At 41.4% G+C, this 22,334-nt stretch overlaps 2 protein-coding genes across 4 annotated transcripts in view; one reads left to right on the plus strand and one right to left on the minus strand.

Annotated features, from left to right (window-relative positions):
* gabrb3 (gamma-aminobutyric acid type A receptor subunit beta3) overlaps positions 1 to 22,334 on the minus strand; it is a 25,979-nt gene continuing 3,645 nt past the window's right edge. Inside the window, exons 2-11 of one of the 2 annotated variants that reach the window (XM_053856564.1) lie at positions 12,770 to 12,817; positions 12,088 to 12,179; positions 11,956 to 12,023; positions 9,031 to 9,251; positions 7,993 to 8,075; positions 7,344 to 7,481; positions 6,223 to 6,375; positions 4,214 to 4,458; positions 3,786 to 3,866; positions 1 to 2,420 (exon numbers count right to left, since the gene is read on the minus strand). In XM_053856564.1, coding sequence (XP_053712539.1) covers positions 2,073 to 2,420; positions 3,786 to 3,866; positions 4,214 to 4,458; positions 6,223 to 6,375; positions 7,344 to 7,481; positions 7,993 to 8,075; positions 9,031 to 9,251; positions 11,956 to 12,023; positions 12,088 to 12,179; positions 12,770 to 12,817 — 1,477 coding nt within the window. In that variant the 3' untranslated portion in view covers positions 1 to 2,072. The remainder of the gene's footprint in view (positions 2,421 to 3,785; positions 3,867 to 4,213; positions 4,459 to 6,222; positions 6,376 to 7,343; positions 7,482 to 7,992; positions 8,076 to 9,030; positions 9,252 to 11,955; positions 12,024 to 12,087; positions 12,180 to 12,769; positions 12,818 to 22,334) is intronic. The other variant, XM_053856571.1, reaches the window with a different exon arrangement.
* Positions 13,307 to 22,334, plus strand: part of gabra5 (gamma-aminobutyric acid type A receptor subunit alpha5) — a 16,096-nt gene continuing 7,068 nt past the window's right edge. The window contains exons 1-6 of one of the 2 annotated variants that reach the window (XM_053856591.1): positions 13,307 to 13,569; positions 14,527 to 14,611; positions 14,676 to 14,800; positions 15,324 to 15,391; positions 15,532 to 15,752; positions 16,539 to 16,621. In XM_053856591.1, coding sequence (XP_053712566.1) covers positions 14,529 to 14,611; positions 14,676 to 14,800; positions 15,324 to 15,391; positions 15,532 to 15,752; positions 16,539 to 16,621 — 580 coding nt within the window. In that variant the 5' untranslated portion in view covers positions 13,307 to 13,569; positions 14,527 to 14,528. Of the gene's footprint in view, positions 13,570 to 14,356; positions 14,612 to 14,675; positions 14,801 to 15,323; positions 15,392 to 15,531; positions 15,753 to 16,538; positions 16,622 to 22,334 lie in introns of those variants that run through there. The other variant, XM_053856584.1, reaches the window with a different exon arrangement.

The raw sequence follows: 22,334 nt of genomic DNA on the forward strand, positions 1-22,334 counted from the left end.
CACTGCAGTAATGTATCGACACGCTATTATTCAGTGACAGTAAATGGACACGATGAGAGGGATGTGTTCTGCATGCTCAGGCGTTAGCTTTATATCATTTGTATCTATATTTAATATGCCTCTAATTCAATGTTGGCCCTTTGAGTAAAACCATGTGTTTAAGTTGCACAGTGGCTTTGTCACTTAAAAAAAAACCCACACAGCAGGGATTTTTCAACCACCATGTTGGGTATTAAAGGTATCAAACTGAGGTATCTTCTGAAAATACAAAAGACTCCAAATTTAATTCTCTAATAACAACTTCAGCTACAGCCCTGCGACAGCTACCACTCCCACTCTGCGGTCTATCTCATTGTAATATACCCTGAAGTTGAGATTTCCCCAGTTACACTACAAGTATGACTTGCACGGATGTTGGTCCCATCACACGCCTAAACGCGGGTATCCAAGCTGCGCACCCGTCTGACAGGTGTCGTCACTCCTACGCTGCTGGTCGCTCATCCAAGCAGTGCAGATGGTGCGTCGAGATCTCAGGACAGCTACAGTTGACGCTGCAGACATGTGACAATCACACTTTGGTTTTCGCTTTAAAAAAGGAAATGATCACACACTTACTTTTGAGTTTATATTTACAAGACAAATAAGAAAGTTGTCAGACCAGTTATGGGATCATGTGACGTGAGCAGATGAAGTTGATATGTACAAAAGAAATATGTTTCAATGGAGGAATATGGTGACGAAGAAAAAGTTTAACTGTAACAGACAGAAAACACTGACAGAAAAGCATATCACAGTGGAAATGGATTAAGAACTGCAATGTAGCATCCACACTGTTCCACAAATTGAATGAAAAACTCAGAACAAACACTTGATTATTGAGGCGGACAGAAAACAATATCATTTGCAACGACCCACGAGCCACATGGCTACAAGCAGCAGCTGCATTAAACTGTTATCCTTAGGAGGCTTTGCAAAGGTAAATCAGTTGTTTCCAGTTGGCTGAAGTGTCACCACACCTTATAATGAAGAGTCACACAAATTTTGTTATGTCTATTTTTTGCATTCCACATGACTCATTTGGTGGGAGAAAAACTGGAAACATTTCACCACTGAATGCTGAGCTAGCTGGTCTCATTCTCACAACAAAGATTGGTGTTGAAGAAACTGCTGCTATGGGAACATTTTAGACAATCAAAGTTGTTGAATCAGTTTAGGTCTGGGCAAATAAATAAAGACAATTAATAATCGTACAAATTTTCCGGACAATGTCATCCCGTTTCTCGATTTAACACTACTTGGATACACCTCTCTTCCCTGACCACCAGAGGCCGCAGTGTTAAGATTCTGACTGATGACAATGAAGACTGGAAAATGAGCTGGTTCAAAATAGACTGTGTACATTCTCTGAGCTAGAATGTCTGATGACATTTACCTTCAAGTAATCTATTAGAGTTAGTTTGTGTTTGTCTGTGTTTTTGGCAACTTTCACAGAGGATCACGGATTCTGTTCGTAGCTTAGGCCAACAGCTCGTCCAGCCCTAGTCCTGTCCGCTTATTTTCACTTACTGTTCTTCACAAAACATGAAACGCAAGACAAATGGGGACCAAACATCTGACCGTGGAATGGACTGAGATCTGAAAAGAAAAAAAAAATCTCTGTTGAGTACTTCTGTCTGCAGCGTTGGTGGAGGCATATGGATGTTTCTCTGAATGCTGTAGTAGGGCGGATGGAGCCACTTTAGAAAAACGCTTCTCGAACATAAGAGTCCATTCATTTGTTCAAGATTCAAGTATAATCGTTGAGAAAAACAAGCCGTGAATGTAAGGAGGACGTGCAGACGCACAAAATGACACAGTGTAAAGGGCAGCCATATAGATTGCTCCTCTGGCTTCAGCAGACACGTGGAAATGTTCTGACTGGATATATGGGCAGATTGCATCTCTGCCGCGCAGAGGTCAGGTTGTAAATTGTGTAATGCCCTGGTCAGTAAGTCTCTGTGACTCTGGAGTCTCTCGTCCATTTGACCTGAGAGGCCTTGTCTCCTTTAGACACATGAGTCTGGGGTGAAACATTAATTGACATAGTAAAGCCAGTAGATGACGTTGAAGAGGGAGAAGCTGAACGGGAATATAATCCGTGACCATCTGTCGATGGCATTCACGTCGGTGAGGTCCGGGATTTTGATTTTGAGTTGTGAGGATCGTCTCCGCAGACGGCTCTTCCTGAAATGAGCGTTTCTGTCCAGGCCGGGCTGAGCGGCATCACGCAGCCCACTGGGCTTCCTGTACTGGAGCCCAGAGTTGTCAAACACCATGGATGCAGAGTTGGACATGTCGCTCAAGGTGGTTGTGATTTCATTTCCGCCGACCTCGTTGTGCATCTCCAAGGTTGCCAGCAAAATGTTCCCATGGGAGTCGACCTGCGCACACCAGAGCAGGAGCGGGTTAACGAAGCAGCCGCGGCTGCCGTGACTGATGACACATGTGTGGCACGTGTCAGGCCCGCATCGCGCAGGACTCTGACGGATTACACACAGGAAACAGTGCGGCCGTGAAAATCAGATTTCTTATTCTCAAGTTAAATCATGTCCCACAAATCAGCTCAAGGTTGGACTGCTGCTGCTTTTGCTTCTCACATATGAACATCAATCATTCAGAGCTTTGCGTGAAAACAGCTGCACAACAACGCTAGGAAATGTTGTTAATGTCAGCTCTGATACCAGCTGATTTCAAGAAGTGAATTTGATATTTTTAAAAATCAAAACACTGGTTACGTTTTCATTCCACATGGTGTCCCTGGCTTGTTCCATAAGTACACACTTGTACCTTTTACCAAAAATGATATGAGCCGAGCGTCTTGTGTTTTCATGCCAGATAGTTCTCTTTAGCTCATCGAGGAGAAAAAAAAATAGATGATCTGAATTAGAATCTAATGGAGGAAAGCATAGCTTCTGTTATCCCTGTGTTTATAAGACCTAGTGTTGGTGTCAACAACTTCATCATCAGTTCAGTGTTGCATTCAGGGGTGATTTAGAGGCTGTCCAAAAACTGTAACAGTTACAAAGATTAATAACCAACATGGACGTAGTCAGTACATGTTGATATCATGGTGAAAAGTAGATGTACGATGTGACGTTGACTAAATGAACACCCTGTATCCTGACTCATAGTGAGCAATAGTCAGCCTGATGGTTCTTTACTTTCACATGAAATGTTTTTGGAGCACACTGCACACACGCACACACACACAGACATGTTTGTATCTCTATCCTTGTAAGGACCACTCATTGCCATAATGCTTTCCCCAGCGTCTCACCCTACACCTACTAACAATTCAAAACAAATAGCTAACCTTAACCAGGACTCTGAACCAAACTTAAACCCAATTATAATGATATAGTCATTTTGATGTCTCCATCCTCAAACTGAGGCTTGAACTTGTCGGGACCTGCATAAATGTTCCCATAAGTAGGTGTGGTTCCAAGAATTAGTCCCCACAAAGATAGCTATACAAGTACAAACACACACGGGCACACATATTTGTATTCCTATTTTGTGGGGGGGCGCTCATTGACATAATGCTTTCTGTAGCCTGTCACACTCAAAATAGCCATCCAAAAACAAACGCAATTGCAATGATCCAGTTATTTACAACGTAAAACGTCCTCACAAGTAAAAAATGGGTCCCCACAAGTATAGCTATACAAACACACACACAGAAAACTGAACATCACAACAGAGGAAGAGTGGCGATTCTTGTCTGGCAGGAAGTGGCAGGCACTCACCCCGTGTAAGGGACGGCGGCCCGGTACCTGATTGGAGTGTTTAACAGGCGAGGACTTGCAATTGTCTCTGTCCAGAGTGTACTAGATGCAGAACATGAGACGTGTTTGACTGAGGTGGATGTGGTGACTTTCTCACCTGACAGTACTCATTCTTACATCAATAAAGCTAACCAGCACAGATATTCCGCACAACCATGGTAATAATCTCTGCCCCTCTCTGAGCGCTTCTGGTGTATTCCATATGGTGAGTTCACACTAGCTAGATATCTCTATCCCTAATCTTGTTTTAGTGGGTTAATAAAGAGTCTAATGGGTAAAAAAGTTCATTAGAATTCTTAAGTTATGGTACTCTTAGTCCAAAAATGAATATACAGTATGAGCAAAACTGAATCAAGCCGTATTTAAAACTATACGGTCCATGCGCTTACCTTCGGCCGGTCATATCTGTTGCGGTCGTTGTTTGCCTTCTGCGCCTTCTCAGCCAGTTTCTTCTGCATTTGAGGGCCGCGGCCAAAGAAGATGTAGTTGACAAAGGCGTACTCCAGCAGCGCCAGGAAGACGAACACAAAGCACCCCATCAAGTACATGTCTATGGCTTTGACGTAAGGGATTTTGGGGAGAGTCTCTCTTAGATGGGTGTTGATGGTGGTCATGGTCAGGACAGTGGTGATGCCTGAAGATGAAAACAACAAGAAATGTTGATGGAGGAATTGCCACATTACCTGTCCAACTATTTGCAGGGATCACAAGACATTCCTAAACCGGATGATAGATTGAATTCATGCATTCAAAAGTAAATAATGACAATAAAAATAATAATAATTAACAATATACAATTAGAATTGATTTTCCCGGCTGCATTGCATCATCATGTGCACTGGTGAAAACGTTTCAGTCTGCCTCAGCGAAACTGAACAGTCTATTTCTGTGTTCTTAAGCTTATGTAAACCAAAAGTGTTACATTGTACAATATGTGTGTGGGTGAGTCCAGATCACTGTGAGAACTCAAGCTTTGATTTCTGCACAACCAGAGAAGAGCAAGAGCGTGAAGTCACTGAGAGATTTCAGGGGATGGCTACTCAACAAACACACATGCAGCAGCATAGCCATCAAGACGTCAACATTAAGACTGGCTTTTATAAAAATACATTGCTGACTAAATACAGCAACATTAGTAGATATCACATTCACATTTTTTTACCTTCTTTGTGTCATGGATGACAACCTTACATAGTTTTATGTAACATTTCACTCGTTCATTTTATGTACCAAGGTTGAAATTGAAAGCATAGTAAGATGCATTAGTGTAGTGACTTGTTTCCCATATGCCACTGCGGTGGTGCTGCGGTGCTCTTAAACTTAAGCCTTCTCCGTCCAATATATTCACCATATCAGTGTTGTTGGTGTATTCACCAAACAAATTTATTGTAGCTTTCCAGACAATCAAAAATGGCTTGCTGATCCATAACCATATTGGCGAACAGGCGTGTGGTCAAAAACTTGTGTGCTGCCTGGCTCAAGCAGCTAGTGGGGTCACTAAAGTCCCACATGAAACTCAACCATGTGTAGTTTTAAGAAATGAAACTAAGAATGTAACGAGATAAATGGCTCTTACAATTAGTAACTGTAAGAAGTAAGTGGCGGAGCAACAAGTAACAAGTAAAAGTGTAACCGAACGCGTGACTCCTCCTCTACAAGACTGTGATGTATTTTATGGTCCAGTATTGCAGCAGTTGTGGTTTTCTTCAGAGCCTACTAAACTTCTGAGAATAAATCTCAAAATAACCGGCGAAAATGAAAACGCACATCTCAGGTCCGTGGAGTAAATTTCACAAGCTTGACATGATTTCGCCATAAACACTTCATCTAGTAGAGCCTGCCTCTGAGGGGGGAAGTGGGGCCATCAATCGTGGAGGCAACTCGCATAAAACAGACAATTTTTCTGCTGTGTAGTCATCCATTTAGAACGTCTTTATTTCCTCACACATACTTTTCATTCCCGAGACTTCCCTCACTCATAAATGGCTCTAACCAGCAGCAGGGTTTTAGGTGAGGCAGGAAACTGGCATCCAATATTTGAAAAAAGATTTCAGAGCGCTGCATCATCTGGGGAAATTAGCTCAGCTCGACAGTCACGTGTCACAAGTGTAACTTTGAGAGACGCATTCATCACCACCCTTCAGGTCCTAGTCTGTGTTGGAGCAAGCCTGAAAAAGGAGAGTCACACTGAGCAAGATTTAGGATTAAATATTGACCGGTTTTCACTCCTGTCTGTTGCGAATGTGTGTACAGAAATAGGGACAAAAATACCATCATTTGGTCCCAAGATTTGGGATCTGGTCATTGTCCATGTAGTTGCAGATCCACAGTGATAATAGACTCTTGAAAGCTGACTGAAGGCGCAATGATTGATCTGTTTTATTGGACAGACACATACCCAATGCAACTCTGGCAGCCGATGCATCATAATTTATCCAGAAGGACACCCAGGACAGGATGGTGATGAGGATCGAGGGCATGTAGGTTTGCAGGATGAAGTATCCAATATTTCGTTTGAGCTTGAAACTCAGAGACAGTCGAGGGTAGGCACCTGACAAAGAACAGAATAATTCACGTCAGCACGATAGACAAGCTTGAATGAATGTATTAAATAATTGACTTCAAGATCTGAACTCAACAATAAATCTTTTGCCACTTTTTTTTTATATATATATGTATGTACCACACAGAGCCCAAATGCTCTGATGCTGGGATATTCAGTCTTGGCACACACTGTAGAGCTAATTACTTTGACCATGACTGTAATGAGCTCTAATAGCTGTGTCACAATGCTGCTCAGGGAATCATCTCTGCTCTGCTACAGCAACATTTTCTCATTTGCAGAGAATAATACAGGGTGATGTGTCTCATGAGCAGCAACAACAGGGGGGTAATTGCTCCACTATTTTTTCTTCATATTGTGCTTGGTGGAGAGATCGTGCCAGGTACTTGAGAAAGGCTTCAGGAATTACATTTTTTTTTGCTAAGATACACAGAACACTTGTAAAATACTTGCATAATATTTCGGCTGTTTGATGAAAGGAAGTCACGGCTCATAACGTCAGCTTGGTAGACAGACAAGGTTTGCAGGGCTCAGCACCTGTATTCTAACCATGGACTTCAGTTCAATAAACTTTCAGCAAATTAAAGTAGAACACACTATGATGTTGTACTAGTCTGGGATTTTTTTTATTTTATTCATTTGCCTTTGTGTATAAGAATGTGTGAGCTTTTGTAGATGGTCTGATCAAAAACAACTCTGCCATAATTCTGTTGCCATAATTCACGTCATCGCTGTGTACTAACTCTGAAAGGGTCTATTGTCATTTCTATTGTTTTCAATACATTCTATTAGCTGTTGTTCTATATATATGTGATGCTGTGGCAACCAAACTTCCTCTCAATAAATAAAGCAATCCATTTATCCAGCCATCTTTGTTGACTCAGTCATTTCTTACCTCTTGCCACTAAACATTTCTACACACAGTAATGGAAATGCTATTTTCAGAGGGATGCTACCTGTAGAAAAGACGACATTCCTGGAGACCAGCTTGTAGTCTACTATTGAAAACTGAGGGAGTTCGATGCGTGTCACCCCGGTGACAGCAGTGTCCCCTCCTTTCCAGTAGAACTCGATGTCATCTGTAGTGTATCCATCTGCGACCATGAAAAACAACATTTGTTTTGCCGTTTCTGTTGACAGGAGTCTCAGTTAAAGCTGTGGGCTCAAATGGCATCAGCCGATTTAAAGAAATGCTTTTAAATCTCATCGTGGTGGAAGCAGCTGATCTAAGCAGGATCTAAATCATAGTTGAAATGCATGCGACTTCTCGATAGACTGACTGAAACCACTGGCGTCAATAATCATATGTCAGACATGCCATCATGACGGATGCACTTGGACTAATCATTACTGAGCTGTTGAAGCTTTGCTGGATCCTGATGTGGGAGCACTAACTGGAGGGAGTGAAGTCAGCAATCCCATTGAAATATGACGGCTTAATAAATCGAAAGCAATTCAGTCGACTGTGCCCTTTCTGTTTCCATGAAATGGGGAATATGAGGACTTTTTTATGATGATCACATTGCTATTCATATTCTCATAGTCATATTTCTATGTGATTAGAAAGCAGTTCTGTCTGCAGTCATTCTTCACCAAGAAACCTACAGCTCTCAATTTCCAGGGTGCAGTTCTGTTCATCCAAAGGATACCGTCTCAGATCCATCATGCAGGCGGCTGTCGTGGTGATTCTGCATACCAAAAAGAAACATACGTGTCCATGAACTTATTAGAAAAAACAACCACCAGGCTGACGCCACAATATTTATTGATATTTGCTTGACGGCGTGCCAGGTGCTGGTCATAGCATTTTCAGGAAGATAACTGCATTTTTTTTTCTTATTGCCTTTCTCCAGTCGAGAAAAAATATAACTTAATAAACACAACCACGGAGTTATGTGAATACAATCTTGGTGTAAACACGAGATATGCTGCATCAGCATGATGCAATAGAAGTTGCCACGTAAATATCTTGAACAGATTCAAAAGCAGATTTTTGAAGCTTCTGGTCAATTGGTGCATTTTTATTCATGCTTATATTCATATAATATCTGCTTTATTCAACCCTAGAATATAATTTCATTTGTTTTATTTAATACTGAGTGTCTTCACTTTTATTAACATTTGATATACATCCACATGGATGTAATGCAATAATATATTCCTAATAATCAGTGTTGTAGTAACGGATTTTAGTACTTGAGTATGGACGCCTAAGTGACATTTATTGTCCCCATATTGTGATTTTAAAACATTCTTAATGCCTAGTAATCTAGATTCAATGTGATCTCACTCATGTCTGTTTGAGCATGTACATTGTTTTGTGAATACATACAGAAGTTATTATTGACACGGTGAGTGAATTGGTATCTAAAACACTTATGTTTTCACTAAACCTCTGGAACAACCTCAGTTACACCTGAGCTACAATAAATGCTGAGCAGTGTCTGTTTATCGGCAAAATATATGGCAAAAAAGGGGCCTGTATTCCAAGATTTATTCTTCTTTCTGCTCATTTTTTTTATCTCTGATTTAAAAATGAAATGTTGCTCTTGTATGTATGTTGTTAAGTAGGATTGGAATAAACCTCTTTGACTTCTTCTTCTTCGGTACATATATCAAATAAATGCGAACACTTCAACCCACCTGAGTCCGTAGAGAACTGTCCCATCTGGGTGGAGTCGAATCATGCGGTTCTTGACGGTGACACCATGAACAAAGGACTTCTTATCGTTCAGGAAGTAGGTGTCCGGTACCCAGAGCTGGTCTGCCACTCTGTTGTCTAGCGTGAGATTTAGGGGTATCCCTGCATAGGCCAGCCTCTTATCTCTCCAGTACTGCTGAAAGTACATGGTCAACGTGTAGTCCTGTTGGGAGGGGGGCACACAGTTCTGTCACAAAATAAGCCAAACATACGTAAACAAGCAGAAAGAAAAATAGAGAAATGAATAAATCAACGGAAGGGGGAAAGTTTTGGAAGTATTCATTCGAAGAAAGTAAGGTATAACAAATGGGTGACCAGGAATAAAACAAGTCACAAAGCAGTTTAGTTTGGTCCACAGATCGACTGACAATAAAGAGATCGGTTGGATGGAAGCCATTAGATGGTGAGACAACAGACAGACTAATTAACTGATCCTGTTAAACTCACAACCCAAGCTTTGGAAGAAACAAAGTCTTTCAATTATTTATTGTCATTCACTGGCCGCCAGTTCCGCAAGTAGATCCATCAGAACACAAGAGCTTTTGCACTTTAATGGAGCTCTGTACTATCCACTTAGCCTTGTTCTGCTGACTAATATTCTCTTGAATAAATAAGCAGGTTTGAGGAAGTAAAAAAAAGACTTGGCAACCAAAAGAATGATTTTGTTTCTCTGCAGAATCAAACTCAGCATAGCGTTTTTTTCAGCATGGAGTTTTCTCCAGGTACTCCAGTTATCTCCCCCATGCTCACTAGGTTAACTGGACAATCTAGAATTGCCCCTAGGTGTGTGCATGTGTGTGTCCCCCCCGATGGACAGGTGGCCTGACCAGGGTGTATTCCTGCCTCTCGCACAATGACCATTGGGATAGGCTCCAGCACTCCCCGCAACCCTGAACAGGACAAAGCACTGGTTCACTGAAGATGGCTGTATGTATTTAATTTCATCTTTTGTGTTGCTTCAAAACTCCCACTGCTCACTCTGTGTACACACCGTTTAGTACTCAGTGGTGCTGGGTGTAACCAGCAGGGTCTCACAGGGACCTATATTCTTTGACTCGGCTCGGTCCCTGAAGATTATTTTTGTACAAGGAGAAAACATCTGAGTCACGTTTGACAGCAGGTCACATGAAAACACTGTATGAACACAGCTAATGACAGTAAATCTGCCATAAATCCAGCCACAATTTCGTGTTTTGGTTAGTCAAACTAAGAAATGCAAATAGCTTTGTAATTGGACTTCTCGTAATTTCTTGACACTCATAGACAATTACTGTTTTTTTTTTTAATTCAACAGTAGGTGACGCTGTTAAATATATTAAAGTGCCAACTTTTTGGGAGCAGACACGTCAAAGTACATGAGACAGAAGGGAATTTGCTGTCAGCATCTGTGACTAAATGAGGCCCAATGGGAGTCGGGGAGTGTCACGTCATCCTGAGCTCACAGTCTCATACGCCAACATGTTTACAGAGTGCCAGTCAAACTCTGTCTACATCAACGTTGAACCACCATATCTACCGGGATTACAAAAATAACACCTAGATATCTCATGATGTCTCAGGCAAACATCTCCCTATAGAATTCAAGGGCACTTAATGTGTTCACACATGAAGACGATTCAGGCTCTGTATCCTCCCACACAGAATTTCTAACTGTAACATAAACATATCATGTGATGGTAAGCTTTTTATCACAAGCCGCCATTGACGTAACTGAAGAGGTGAACCTATGCAGCGTCTAGTAAGGTCAACCCTTGTAAGAAATTTAACATTTTCCAAACTATACCATCAATACAGGACTGCCTGCACTGTTAAGTGTTGAAGAAGAACAAATTTACAGAAATATAAGGTCTATTTTATTCAAGCTGTATCGATTGAAATCGTGAGACCAATTCCCTCTTTTCAAATAATGCCAATAAATTCCATCTATGACCAATGACAATTCATAACAAACACTTCCCATCAACGCAGCCATCAGTGAAGAATCTCATTGACCTGATGGCGAACGCTGAAAGCCATGACAAGAGTGGATCGAGTCACGTATTAAACAGGGAAGCCAGAGGGATGCATTAAGATGTAAAAGGGTCTGTGCTAGCAGACACCAGTGAGGAGTGGCACTCAGACACTGCCATTGTTTACGGTGGCTTAAAACCCACCAAGGGTGCATTATGTCAAACATACTTGTCAGGATGGCATATCAGCAGCTATTGCCACTCGGCAACATCGAGCTAACTCAGCAGTTCAGACCAGTGACTTATCATGGAGGCTCTTAACAGCATGGACCACTCATACGTGCAGCCGGAGAGTACAGTTTAATTACTTTAAATGCCATTAAACTGTCCACTGTGCTGCAGGACATTTGGTTTGCCTAACCGATATCTACCCTCTCAATTAGATGAAGTAGATTTACATCAGCACACTACTTCAACAGATCATTTGGAGTTACTAAGAGCAAACTACACATCTTTCAGTTTAACGCAAGGATGAAGACAAAAACCCTGGTATTACAGCTCCTCACTGCATAATTCCTGGTCAACCATCAACTTCCATACACTTTAAACACTTGTGGCAGATTAGCATGTTTTGTGGATTGTGATCTTTTTTTAGTGCCCAAGACGCCACACTATTCAATGCAAAATGATTTTGAGGCTGATTACTTTCCTGTATTCATGCTGTACAACTCAGTTTGAAAATATATATGTGTAATATTTATCTGAGGACTGATGATGAAAAATGAAATATAGTTTTCAAATATACATTTCAAAAATAGTTTTGTTGAAATAAAAGCAGAGAAATTAAAGGACATTAATGTGAAGAAGAAAAAAAAAACGCTGTGCGACATTTTCCTTCAATATGTTGGTTGGACTCACCATGTTGACCTCTGACACCATGTCTATACTCGCCACATCTATACTCATGCCAACAGCCACAGGTCGACCTGAAACATGCAAATCAGTGACAGGTGTTTTTTCGAAACTTGAAGAATCTCTTCTCTAACTTACCACCAAAATCCGGCCGCAGGCGAATATCGTATCCTTTCAGGAGTTTGTCTACCGTCTCCTTGACGAACGACATGTTGCCGGGTTCGCTGGCGCTGGAAGAGAGCACAGACGTTGAGGGCGCGGAGCTGCTGTGGAGCTGCGGAGCACCGCCGGACACTCACCTCTGGGCGCGGCACAAGACCACGACCAGCGGCAGTAAGACAACATCAAGCATCCTCATCCTGTCCTCTCGGTGTGGTGTCAGCGTGGACACCAAGCGAGGAACGCCCCGCCGACTTCTACTCGAACAGGTAAGACGTCCCCCACGCTCGCTCACCTATGCCTCCTCTGATTTTTGGTTATTTTGGTGCGTAAACGCGCTTCTTAAATTCACGAGTTGGAGTAGGTCATGGATAACACAAGTCTCGTATTGTTCCCCGTTTTTCCACTAGCGTTGAAAGCTAAAGAAGCAATGTTTTTGGTAACAAAAAAAGGACTGATTCATTTTGATTGACCCGACCAAGACGAATGAAAAAAAAAAAAAAAAAAAAAAGTAGTGATCACGTGACCGGAGTGAATATGACGGGGGGTGAGAAGCGCTCCCTTCCACCATAGTAAGATCTTAAGTGGCGCTGCTGTTATCCCGTGTTTCTTCCGGCGTGGAGTCATTAACAAGTCAAACCAGGGCAGTTTTGACACTCACCTTGTATCATAGATGGCAAACAGCTTTTTGTTCCCATCAACAGCGTTCCTGAAAGACAAACAACAAAAAAATGTTATTGTCATCAACCATCATTTAACATTGGCACGACTCACTCGTGAACTCATGTAACAAATATCACATTCATGTGACAGAAGAGGCCTTTATTTAACAATGTTGCTTGGCTTGTTTGGGGGTCTCCCTGAGCTCCTTTTGTGATCGACAGCATCAGCAGATCACAGTTTTCCCATGAAGTACCAAACCATGTTGGTTTCCAATCTTGTTTATAAGTTCATGTAACTTGGGAAAACTGGAAAAGAGGGATTCACACTGCAAGACAATTGTACTTTACTGAGGGCACAATAGCCACGATGACAACCACAAGGCTTCAATACTTCTGAAATCATGGAATGGCCTGTGATTGTGGTGTATCATACGGAGGTTTGATATCCACTCTCTCTCCCCTCCATCTCTCTCTCTCCATCTCTCTCTCTCTCGTGCTTTCCTCCTGCTGCCTCACAGCCTCCCTTCGCACTCTGATTCAGACTCTCATTATGTGCTCTCTCCTCCACCACTGAGCCTGTGCTGAGCAGCTCTGTGTTCCTCAGAGACCAAAATAAAGGATGGACGTACAGCGCAAGTCTCTTTAACCTTTAATCGGTCGTGGACAGCTGATCTTGCTCTCGATTGTATTTCCCTGCAGCATGCGATTACAGTGACAGAGGGAGTGGACGGTCCTCTGCCACAGACTGATACTGTGAGAGCGAGCGGAGGAGAAGTTTGGCTGAGCGTCGTCTTTTGTGGTAAGACTGTGTGCAGTGTGGAACGGGACGGGTGGGAAAAGAAGTGGGGAACCCTGATGTGAGCGGCAGTGGAGGCTGCTGCACGAGAAGGGACTGCAGCGATGGAGCATGCACTGGTGGAGTAAAGCTGAAGAGTCCACTTCGAGTCCACAAGTAGAAAATGCAAGCGGGATCCTTGTGGTTGACCCAGTCTTCCTTTTGTTTGTAGACACGGAGCGATGAGTAGGATGGGGACATAGTGTGGCAAAGGAAAATGTGGTAGATGGAGTGGGCTGCTGTGGAGTGGTTTTGGGTTCAATACAGTGGCTCAAGGGAACTACATCAGTAGAAATGAACTGGCAAGTCTCCAGGAAATCCTCAACCAGACGGGCACTAAAAAAGGAAGACGGCTAAAACCATGGTAGCGATGCTGAAGTTGATGCTGAAGGAAACTGAGGAATGTATTTATTTCACAATGATGTCTGAAAAAAGCAATCACTTTAACTAATACTATACAGTTTGATGAAATTGCCGTAAATCTGGGGGATGGAAGTCATGTTGCCATATTTGACTCTGGTCAGTCCCACTGTCAGAAAATAAGTGAAAATATGGGAATTTGGTCATAAGAAAATAATGTAAATGAAGGTACATCTACAAAAATAATCCATTCTAGCAAACTAAAAGTTACTTGACGATATCTTTGCAGTATGTCCATACACAAGACAAACAACTGGGCAGCTGGATATGAATGGCAGTTTCTGCTATTTGTAATGTCTTGGTTCTCGGAAACAATAATGCGTGCATACTTTTGTGTAATCGGATGAAAATAAGTATTTTATGTGTATTAGACATCATGTAAAAACAGAGCGAACATAAATTCAAAGACGTTTTCACTTAAAAATTCAAGTTGTATTTACAGTTAGTGCCTCTGATTTGCATAGTGAAGTGAAATATTCCTGTCGTCTTTAATGTGTGAAGGAATGGGCGATGGAATGTGCGACAGCTTTGCAATGAGACGTCTGTGGCTCTGTGTCTTGGTTGTGAGCATCACCTGCCGTCTAAGGTGAGTAACTGTCTAGGTCAGGGTGAAGAAATTTTTCAAGGATGTCACAAACAGTCCTTCTCAGCCTCACGCAGGAAGTGAGTGGATCTCCCAACGAGGCAGAGGTAAATGGCAACATCACCATTTTCACACGCATCCTGGATGGACTGCTGGACGGCTATGACAACAGGCTGCGACCTGGACTGGGGGGTGAGTTCCATTATGTACGGCGGATGCACTTGTGATGGATGTCGTGGGACTGATCAGTTGAACAAATAGCAGCAAAGAATAATATACGTCCTTTAAATGTATTTTGTTTTTAATGTGAAAGGTCTTATCAGTTATCATGCAACTGAACATCAACTCTGACCAAGTGTTACCTAGAAGGACCCCTGCGGTAATGCTCAGCCTCTTTTGCTTGCTCAGGCCAATACTTGCTGAAGTTCCAGGTTTGCCAATTAGGGTCTTTTTTTTCTTTTTTTTTTTCTCCAAACAACACTTGACACTCCATGTGAGCTTGGTCTCTCTCCAAATGTTACTGCTTATTCTGGGTTTTAGTAATTGCTTGGATGAGTTTCTCAGAGAGGCATTGTCTGTCAGATTCTTCTCTACTCACTGCCATTCTGTTCGACCCCCCATTAGTTGATCACTTTCTCACAGAGGTTGACATATGTCACTTAAAACAGCAAGAACGGTTAAACAAATTCTTGCCAACTGTCTTTTATTCTTACAGAAAAGGTGACAGAAATTAAGACCAACATCTTCGTCACAAGCTTCGGTCCGGTCTCTGACACTGAAATGGTGAGGACCATATTAAAAGGGGATCAAAACTGAACACATAAGACGTAAAGTACATTCAAATAAAGGAAATCTGTGTGGAATCCGGAAGTTTTTCCATTATTTTTAACATTTAAGCTATGTCGTCCTTTTGTTTTTCAAAGGAATACACGATCGACGTGTTCTTTCGTCAAAGCTGGAAGGACGAGAGACTGAGTTTTAAAGGGCCCATAGAGATGCTTCCCCTCAACAACCTCCTGGCCAGCAACATCTGGACTCCTGACACCTTTTTCCTAAATGGGAAAAAGTCCATTGCACATAACATGACAACTCCGAACAAGCTGCTGCGGCTTAAGGATGACGGCACTCTGCTCTACACCATGAGGTATTCTATACTCAAGATTTATAGCTGTGTTAAATGACTACGTAACAAGGTCCATGTGATTCACTGAGGCATCACACCGAACTCTCTCTCACTGACACAGGAGAGTGAGGGAGCCTCAGACCGAACCAGCACTTAAACTTATTTAACACCTCAAATGGAGTGTGACTCACTCCTTGTTGTGCAATGACTTTTCAGAACACATTTGCCGTGGCACATTCATTTTTAATCAACGCTTTTGCTGGGTATGATTTTTCTGTTTGCTGCAGAATGTAATATTGTTTCCTTTATCCGCATGACTGCACCACTACGGTAAGGTTATTGTGACGTTCACCAAAACAATATCTATGTTAGAGTAAATATAATTTCTTGCTGTTTAACTAAGTGTTTAATTGAACAAAACAGAATTTCATTGGGACGCCTTAGTTTCAAAGTTCCCATAATTGTCCACTAGAGGGAGGTGTGTAACAGGACTGAGCACAACCCTGAACTTCAGTTGTCAAATGTCTCACACTGTATGTGACTCGACGTAACTATACTTGCTAGAAATTGTGATGTTATAGAACCATAAATAAATTAATATGTGTTTTTTTTTTGGGTGGTGGGGGTTGGAAATGCAAAATTATAAAAACTTATGCGTCATTCTGGCCAACATATTTGAACATAATATAGTCTCACAAAAGCAAATCCATGTTCATGCAGAACATGGATTTAGTCTTTTGTCTTCTGAGATTCTGACCTTCACAAGATTGCGTCATTAATTGCTCAACAGAACATTGTTAATTGCAGGCTGACTATTTCGGCGGAATGCCCCATGCAGCTGGAGGATTTCCCCATGGATGCACACGCTTGTCCTCTGAAATTTGGAAGCTGTAAGTAAACTCACTTTGGAGCCCAATCCAGCAAGAGCATGTTTAAATAATGTACAAAGAGGGCACATGCTAATGTGTGTGACCCCTCTGCTCTTTGTGCGTACTTTATTACAGAAGAAGGAGAAGCTGTTGGTGTTTTAACATGACATAGCTCTCAATGTCAGGCAGATGAATGTGTGTGTGTGTGTGTGTGTGTTTGTCAGCCCGTGTCCCTCAGGTGAAGAGCTATTGTGGTGTAGGAACAGGAGATAGCCATGTAGACAATGACACACTGCTCCTTATTACACCATTAATCAACATGTCAGCGCTACTCAACTGTATCTTGCGCTACCCTTGCCACATCTAACACACACACACAAGGTTACCTTTAAAAAAGGACAATTCATGCTTTTACACGTTTGTTTCCTCTCCTTCAGACAGCTTGAACTAAGATCCGGTGCCGTAAATATATCTGGGGAAAACCTTCACGTTGGATTATCCCTCAAGGTCTTCCATCTGTTGGGTTACCCTGAGGCGCTCCTGCTCAGAGAAGAGAGAGCTGTGTGCTGTTTTAGTTTTAGACACTCCTGGACTAATTTGGTCACCTATTTCAGATCCACCAAATGAGACTACATGGGATTGAGTAATTGGTGCAAAGCCGTCGGTGCGGTTGACCAATCGACTGCCACAACTGCTTGGAATAATCCTTCAAGGGTTTAGGGGCAATTCTTTATGTACACTTTGCTTCAAGTTGTGACCTTTACAGTCAACAAAGCTTAATCCACTTAAATACCCTCCTTCGCCAATATTATCGGAGGAGGGCTTTCGCTCACTTTAAACTACTTGAATTGCTTGAATTAGGAACATTTGAACTGGCTCCTTAATCATCTTTAAGGGACGTTGCTTCCAAACTTTGAGGGTTTAGTTGCCCTGAAAGCCCTGAAAGTTGCTTTACAGCGCTTCAGAGATTATTATAGCCAGTCTTCAGTTGACTTTTCAAATCATTATTCAACTACACTATTAATAGTTAACTATTCTATTACTGCATTATATTACTATACTATTCTAATCTATTAGTCCACTATTACTTCTATCTTCTATCTAATGTGTAATGTGTACTGTTAGCTGCTGCTGAATTTCCCATGTTAGTGGTAGTAATAAAGGCTTTCTAATCAAAGTAATATTGTTATGAGTTGTCATACACCATTATGAACATTCATAATATTGTTTTAAAGTACCAGAAATGCATAATGGATTCTTAGTCACATACTAAGTGTGAACAAATATTTTAAGATTTTTTTGTTATTCAAGGTTTTTGTGTAATTTTTTTATACTACATCAGTATCCCGCCCTCGTAGTGTTAAACATGATTATTAGAGAGAGATAATTCTCTCTACTTGAAATCTTTCTCCTCAATGATGATATCATTACCTTTGCCACCACTTCACGTGTCTTCACAAAAGTTTCCTCAATATTTTTAGATTTATTCAGATACATTTATGTATGTGTAACTTTCTTTGCGTCAGGACTTTACCACAATTCATTCATTGTGGGTCAGCACCCAAAGTAGATCCCAGAAACCTCAGAAGTCCAAAGCTGGTCCTTGGTCTACTCCGGGGCCTCCTCCCCTTGAACTCACCCTGAACATCAAACAGGGAGGAGACTTCCTGAAAAGATGTCACAGTAATGCTCTAACTCTCCTCCACACTCGTTTAATGCAAAGTTTACTATAGTATGAAATATGTTTAAATAAAAGAAAAAGGATGTTTATTATATCTTGAATCCCTGAGCAAGACTTCTCCAAGACCACAGATTTTACTTTTGTTGTACTTTTGTATTTAGCTGTGTTCTGTATGTTCGTCTTTGCAGGGATTTTTCAATTTGGTTTATTAACTGTGGAAAGTTCCCATTAGAAACAACATAAATAGCAACTAGTCACGAAGCAAGTTGTTTTTGACGACTATGGCAGCTTCAAGTTTCTGAAACCACTGCCTCTATCCAAGTGCATTTCTCTGCTCTCAATTAAACCCAGTGCCAACAAAAAACATATCAAAGCCAATCTATTTTGTTCCAACCCGCAGTTATCACTGGGCCGGTTGTGTTGGCGACATCATCCGGACAGACAATGTGACCATTTTCATTCAGAGAAAGTCCTTCTTCTTCTTCTTCTTCAAAGATGGCATGGGAGAGAAATGTGTCAAACCTGTGACCAGGATGCCCATGGCATCAATGACGTTTGGCTCATTCACATTCTTGTTTGAGCAGACAAGATTAATACGCCACTTCTTTTGTGAATATGAGTATTGCCACCCCAACACTCCATCCCCAACACCCCTGCAGCTTTGGTGATCCCACCTGTTGACAGTTCACTTTTCTTCTTTGGGGACAATGAGAAAGAACCTCACCAAACATGGTGGATTTTTTATTTTTGCTATGCCCTGTCAAGATATCATTTGCTCAAAACTCTGCCGGAGTGGTAATAAATCCACTAAATGCTCAACTATGAACCACTTTATATTTGAAAGCTTTAAAAAAAATGGGCCGTGACAGTGAAAATAATACCCATGTGAGGTTATAAGCTGTAAAAGTTGCGGTGTCTCTCTGCATCTCCATTAACCCTAGCTAATCCCTTGACCTAATGGACAGCACTCACCCATGAGCCCAAGCCTTTTAGAGCTTCAGCAAACCTGTCCACTGCTGTTGTGTTAATCACCTCTCATGGTCTCAACTCTCCTATCAACTCTCCAGTCAAGCTCAGGAGTTTATGACCAGAGTTCCAAATAACAGAGTTAACTGAAGAGTAACTTTTTAGCTCATAAAACCTTCATACTTGAAAAATAAGCAGCATCTACTTGGTTGATAAAAAAAACAAACAAGTAGGATTATTATTGCGACAACACATCATCAGTAAGATAAAACTAAAAAATATATATATATATATGTTGCAATAAGTCTATCAACAATGGGGGATTTAAGTCCAAAATGTGTGGTAAGTGTACACTAATGGTGCAAAATGTGGTACAGGTGGCACTGCTGTCCTTTTTCCTGTGTTTGCTCACGATGTCTGCCAAAACTATTTGACTAAATCCTCAGTTGTTTTCTGGTGGCTAGCAGAGGCATAGCTAGTATATTGGAATTTAAATGTAAAAAATATTGTGGTTTCTGCTAATGCAGACTGCAATGACCTGTGCTGTGTGCAGACTCAGGCTCTCCAGTCCCTCATGAAGGGCATTTGTGAAGCATCTGTTTTTTTTTCTAGGACAGTACTAAAGGCTCGAAAGTGGGGAGACGTTCATCACAATTCAAAGAGGCCTTGCATTATCAGCTCGGAGATATTTTACTCCAGACAAAGGCTTGTTGTATTCCTAATAGAATAAAACCCATGTGGATTGTAAGTAGGGCGTGGAACAATAGACCAACTGTTTCCACCTGGAAATACTCTCCTGTGGGAGTGTGATTATCAAGCCTACTTGTGTTTCATTGATTTTGTCCAGTAAAAAAAGTCTCCCATCAGAGAGATTATGACCAGGCACTGGTGTGGAGAGTAGTCTCTATAAAAAGAGTGTAGTCTCAAAACATCTTTATTTCAATAGGGGCATGAAGAAAAGCTACACTCCAGTCTCAGGCCTTAAACTGCCGACTGAAGTGAACATTTTCCATTTGAAAACATGACACGCAGGACAGTAGCTTCATATACAGTGGAAGAAAAACATTTTCAGCCATGCATTCTACTGTGTGCTTGTGGCAGGGCTACTAAATATTCATTTGATAATGTGACGTCTTTTTTGTTCAGTTTTGAGCACATTTTTTTACTTTAATACCGACAATGTTTAGAACTGGCGTATTAAAACTGTCAAGATGATAGGTTTTCTTGTCAGCAGTACGAAACTAAAACATCATTTGTATTAGCTTGGGTCTGTATGATTCAGCCCAAAAGGATATATTTCTAAAATATTTTAGAATGGAACAATGTTAATTTATGAGAAAGGTTACTTTTGATAGTCACTTGCATTTCATTTTTTTTTCTTAGAAAACAGTAACCACATATAATCCCTTATAGATCTGCTCTTATTGAAGTAGATTAGTGGCTGGAGGTCTGCTCAACATCAGTGAAAAAAAAAGGAAAAAAAAAGTCATTTCATTTTTGGTCATAGATTTGTTGTTTGAATGTTACTATATGGACTTGTGGGGATTAGATGAATTGGAAATGTGCTGATTTGAATTTGGACATGCAGGGATTAAAATTATTGCTTTAGATATGATTTGATGTGTGCTGTTCTGGAAGATAGGGTTTTATGATTCCATGTACATAATGAACTTTGAGCTTTTACTGACAAAAGTTGACAGCAGGGATCACTGAGAGGGAGGCAGTTGGTCACGGTGAAGTGCACCAAAAGCAACTGTTGACTCAACCATAGTTCACCGCAGAGTGTTTGCTTGGGAAATATCGAGACTTGTTAAAAGAAGGGGAGGCATTTGGCAGAGGACAAGGGAATTAAAATGAGCAAATGAAGGATATTATTGAACGAACCTGCATTAAATGCCTAAATAATGATAATTGTGCCGCAGAGCACAACTAAATATTGAATGCAGATAATATATTGTACGGAGAGAATGGTTCTAACAGAAGGTGATTTGTAACTATCATTAGAAAATGATGTGTAATTCTACTTTAACAGTCATGTTGACGAAATAATAGATTTAAACATTCTCACTCTCTGTAAAGTGTGGACCTGGCCGTGTTTATGTCTTTGTGGCAATTGCTAACAGCAACTTTCTATATGACGTACTGGATATTGGCTTAGTGTTTTGCTTACGTAAGACAGTTCTACAAAAGGTTCGAGACAATGTCTTTGAGATGATAATCCAGAGGCTCGTCGACTGAACTCAATCTAAATTGCTGTGAAGACTTCTAACACCAGAGTTGCCGGATTAACACAAAACTGTCAGATTGGAGGCTGTACGTGTGATTGACACACACACACACACACACAGACTCACATGGCCATCATGGCCATTACTGATACACACACACTTGATAGAGCGGCGCGGTGGGAGGTGCCAACTCTCCAGGATGTTCAAGCGCCATGGTTTTTGGAAGGGCATGCTAGTTTCCCAAATGATCTCATTACCGCGAAAGAGTGTGTGTGTGTGACGGGGATTTTAACACAGAATTTACTAAAGCAATCTGTTAAAGTGTGTCAACACTCGTCAAATCGTCGGTGACATCTGCATATTGTGGTGCACTCAAAGTGATTACATCAGACGCAAACACGAGATCTTAACAGCGACACCATGTTAATCTCCGAGTAATGAAGCAAAGTGGGTGAAAGTTCAAGTGTCGGATCAGAGTTGGACCACGTTTCTCAGCCTGCTACAGGATCAGGGAGCTAGCAACAGAAACATGGTGACGTTCGAAACGATAATGGTTTACAAGAAACTGACAATGAGACAAAATGAACTGTTACGATCGCTCATTTCCCAGCCTGGAATTTCGAACCATAACGCCCGACTCCATGAACATTCTTGCCACGTGTGCTAGCTTACAAAACACAATGTTCCAATGGGCAGCGTCATGGGCTGTCCAGTGTTGTTGATGCTTTCTCTGGCACAAATGTATACAGCAGTTGTTATGAGATTTGCCTTATGTCCTCCGGAGGCCACTGTAGTAGGAAGAACTGCAGCTAGAAGCAGGCGGATGTACAAACTTCATCCCTCATGAGTGGAGAGAGCA

Source organism: Synchiropus splendidus, chromosome 1 (assembly GCF_027744825.2).
Source record: "Synchiropus splendidus isolate RoL2022-P1 chromosome 1, RoL_Sspl_1.0, whole genome shotgun sequence".
In the NCBI taxonomy this organism is placed as follows: Eukaryota; Metazoa; Chordata; class Actinopteri; order Syngnathiformes; family Callionymidae; genus Synchiropus; species Synchiropus splendidus.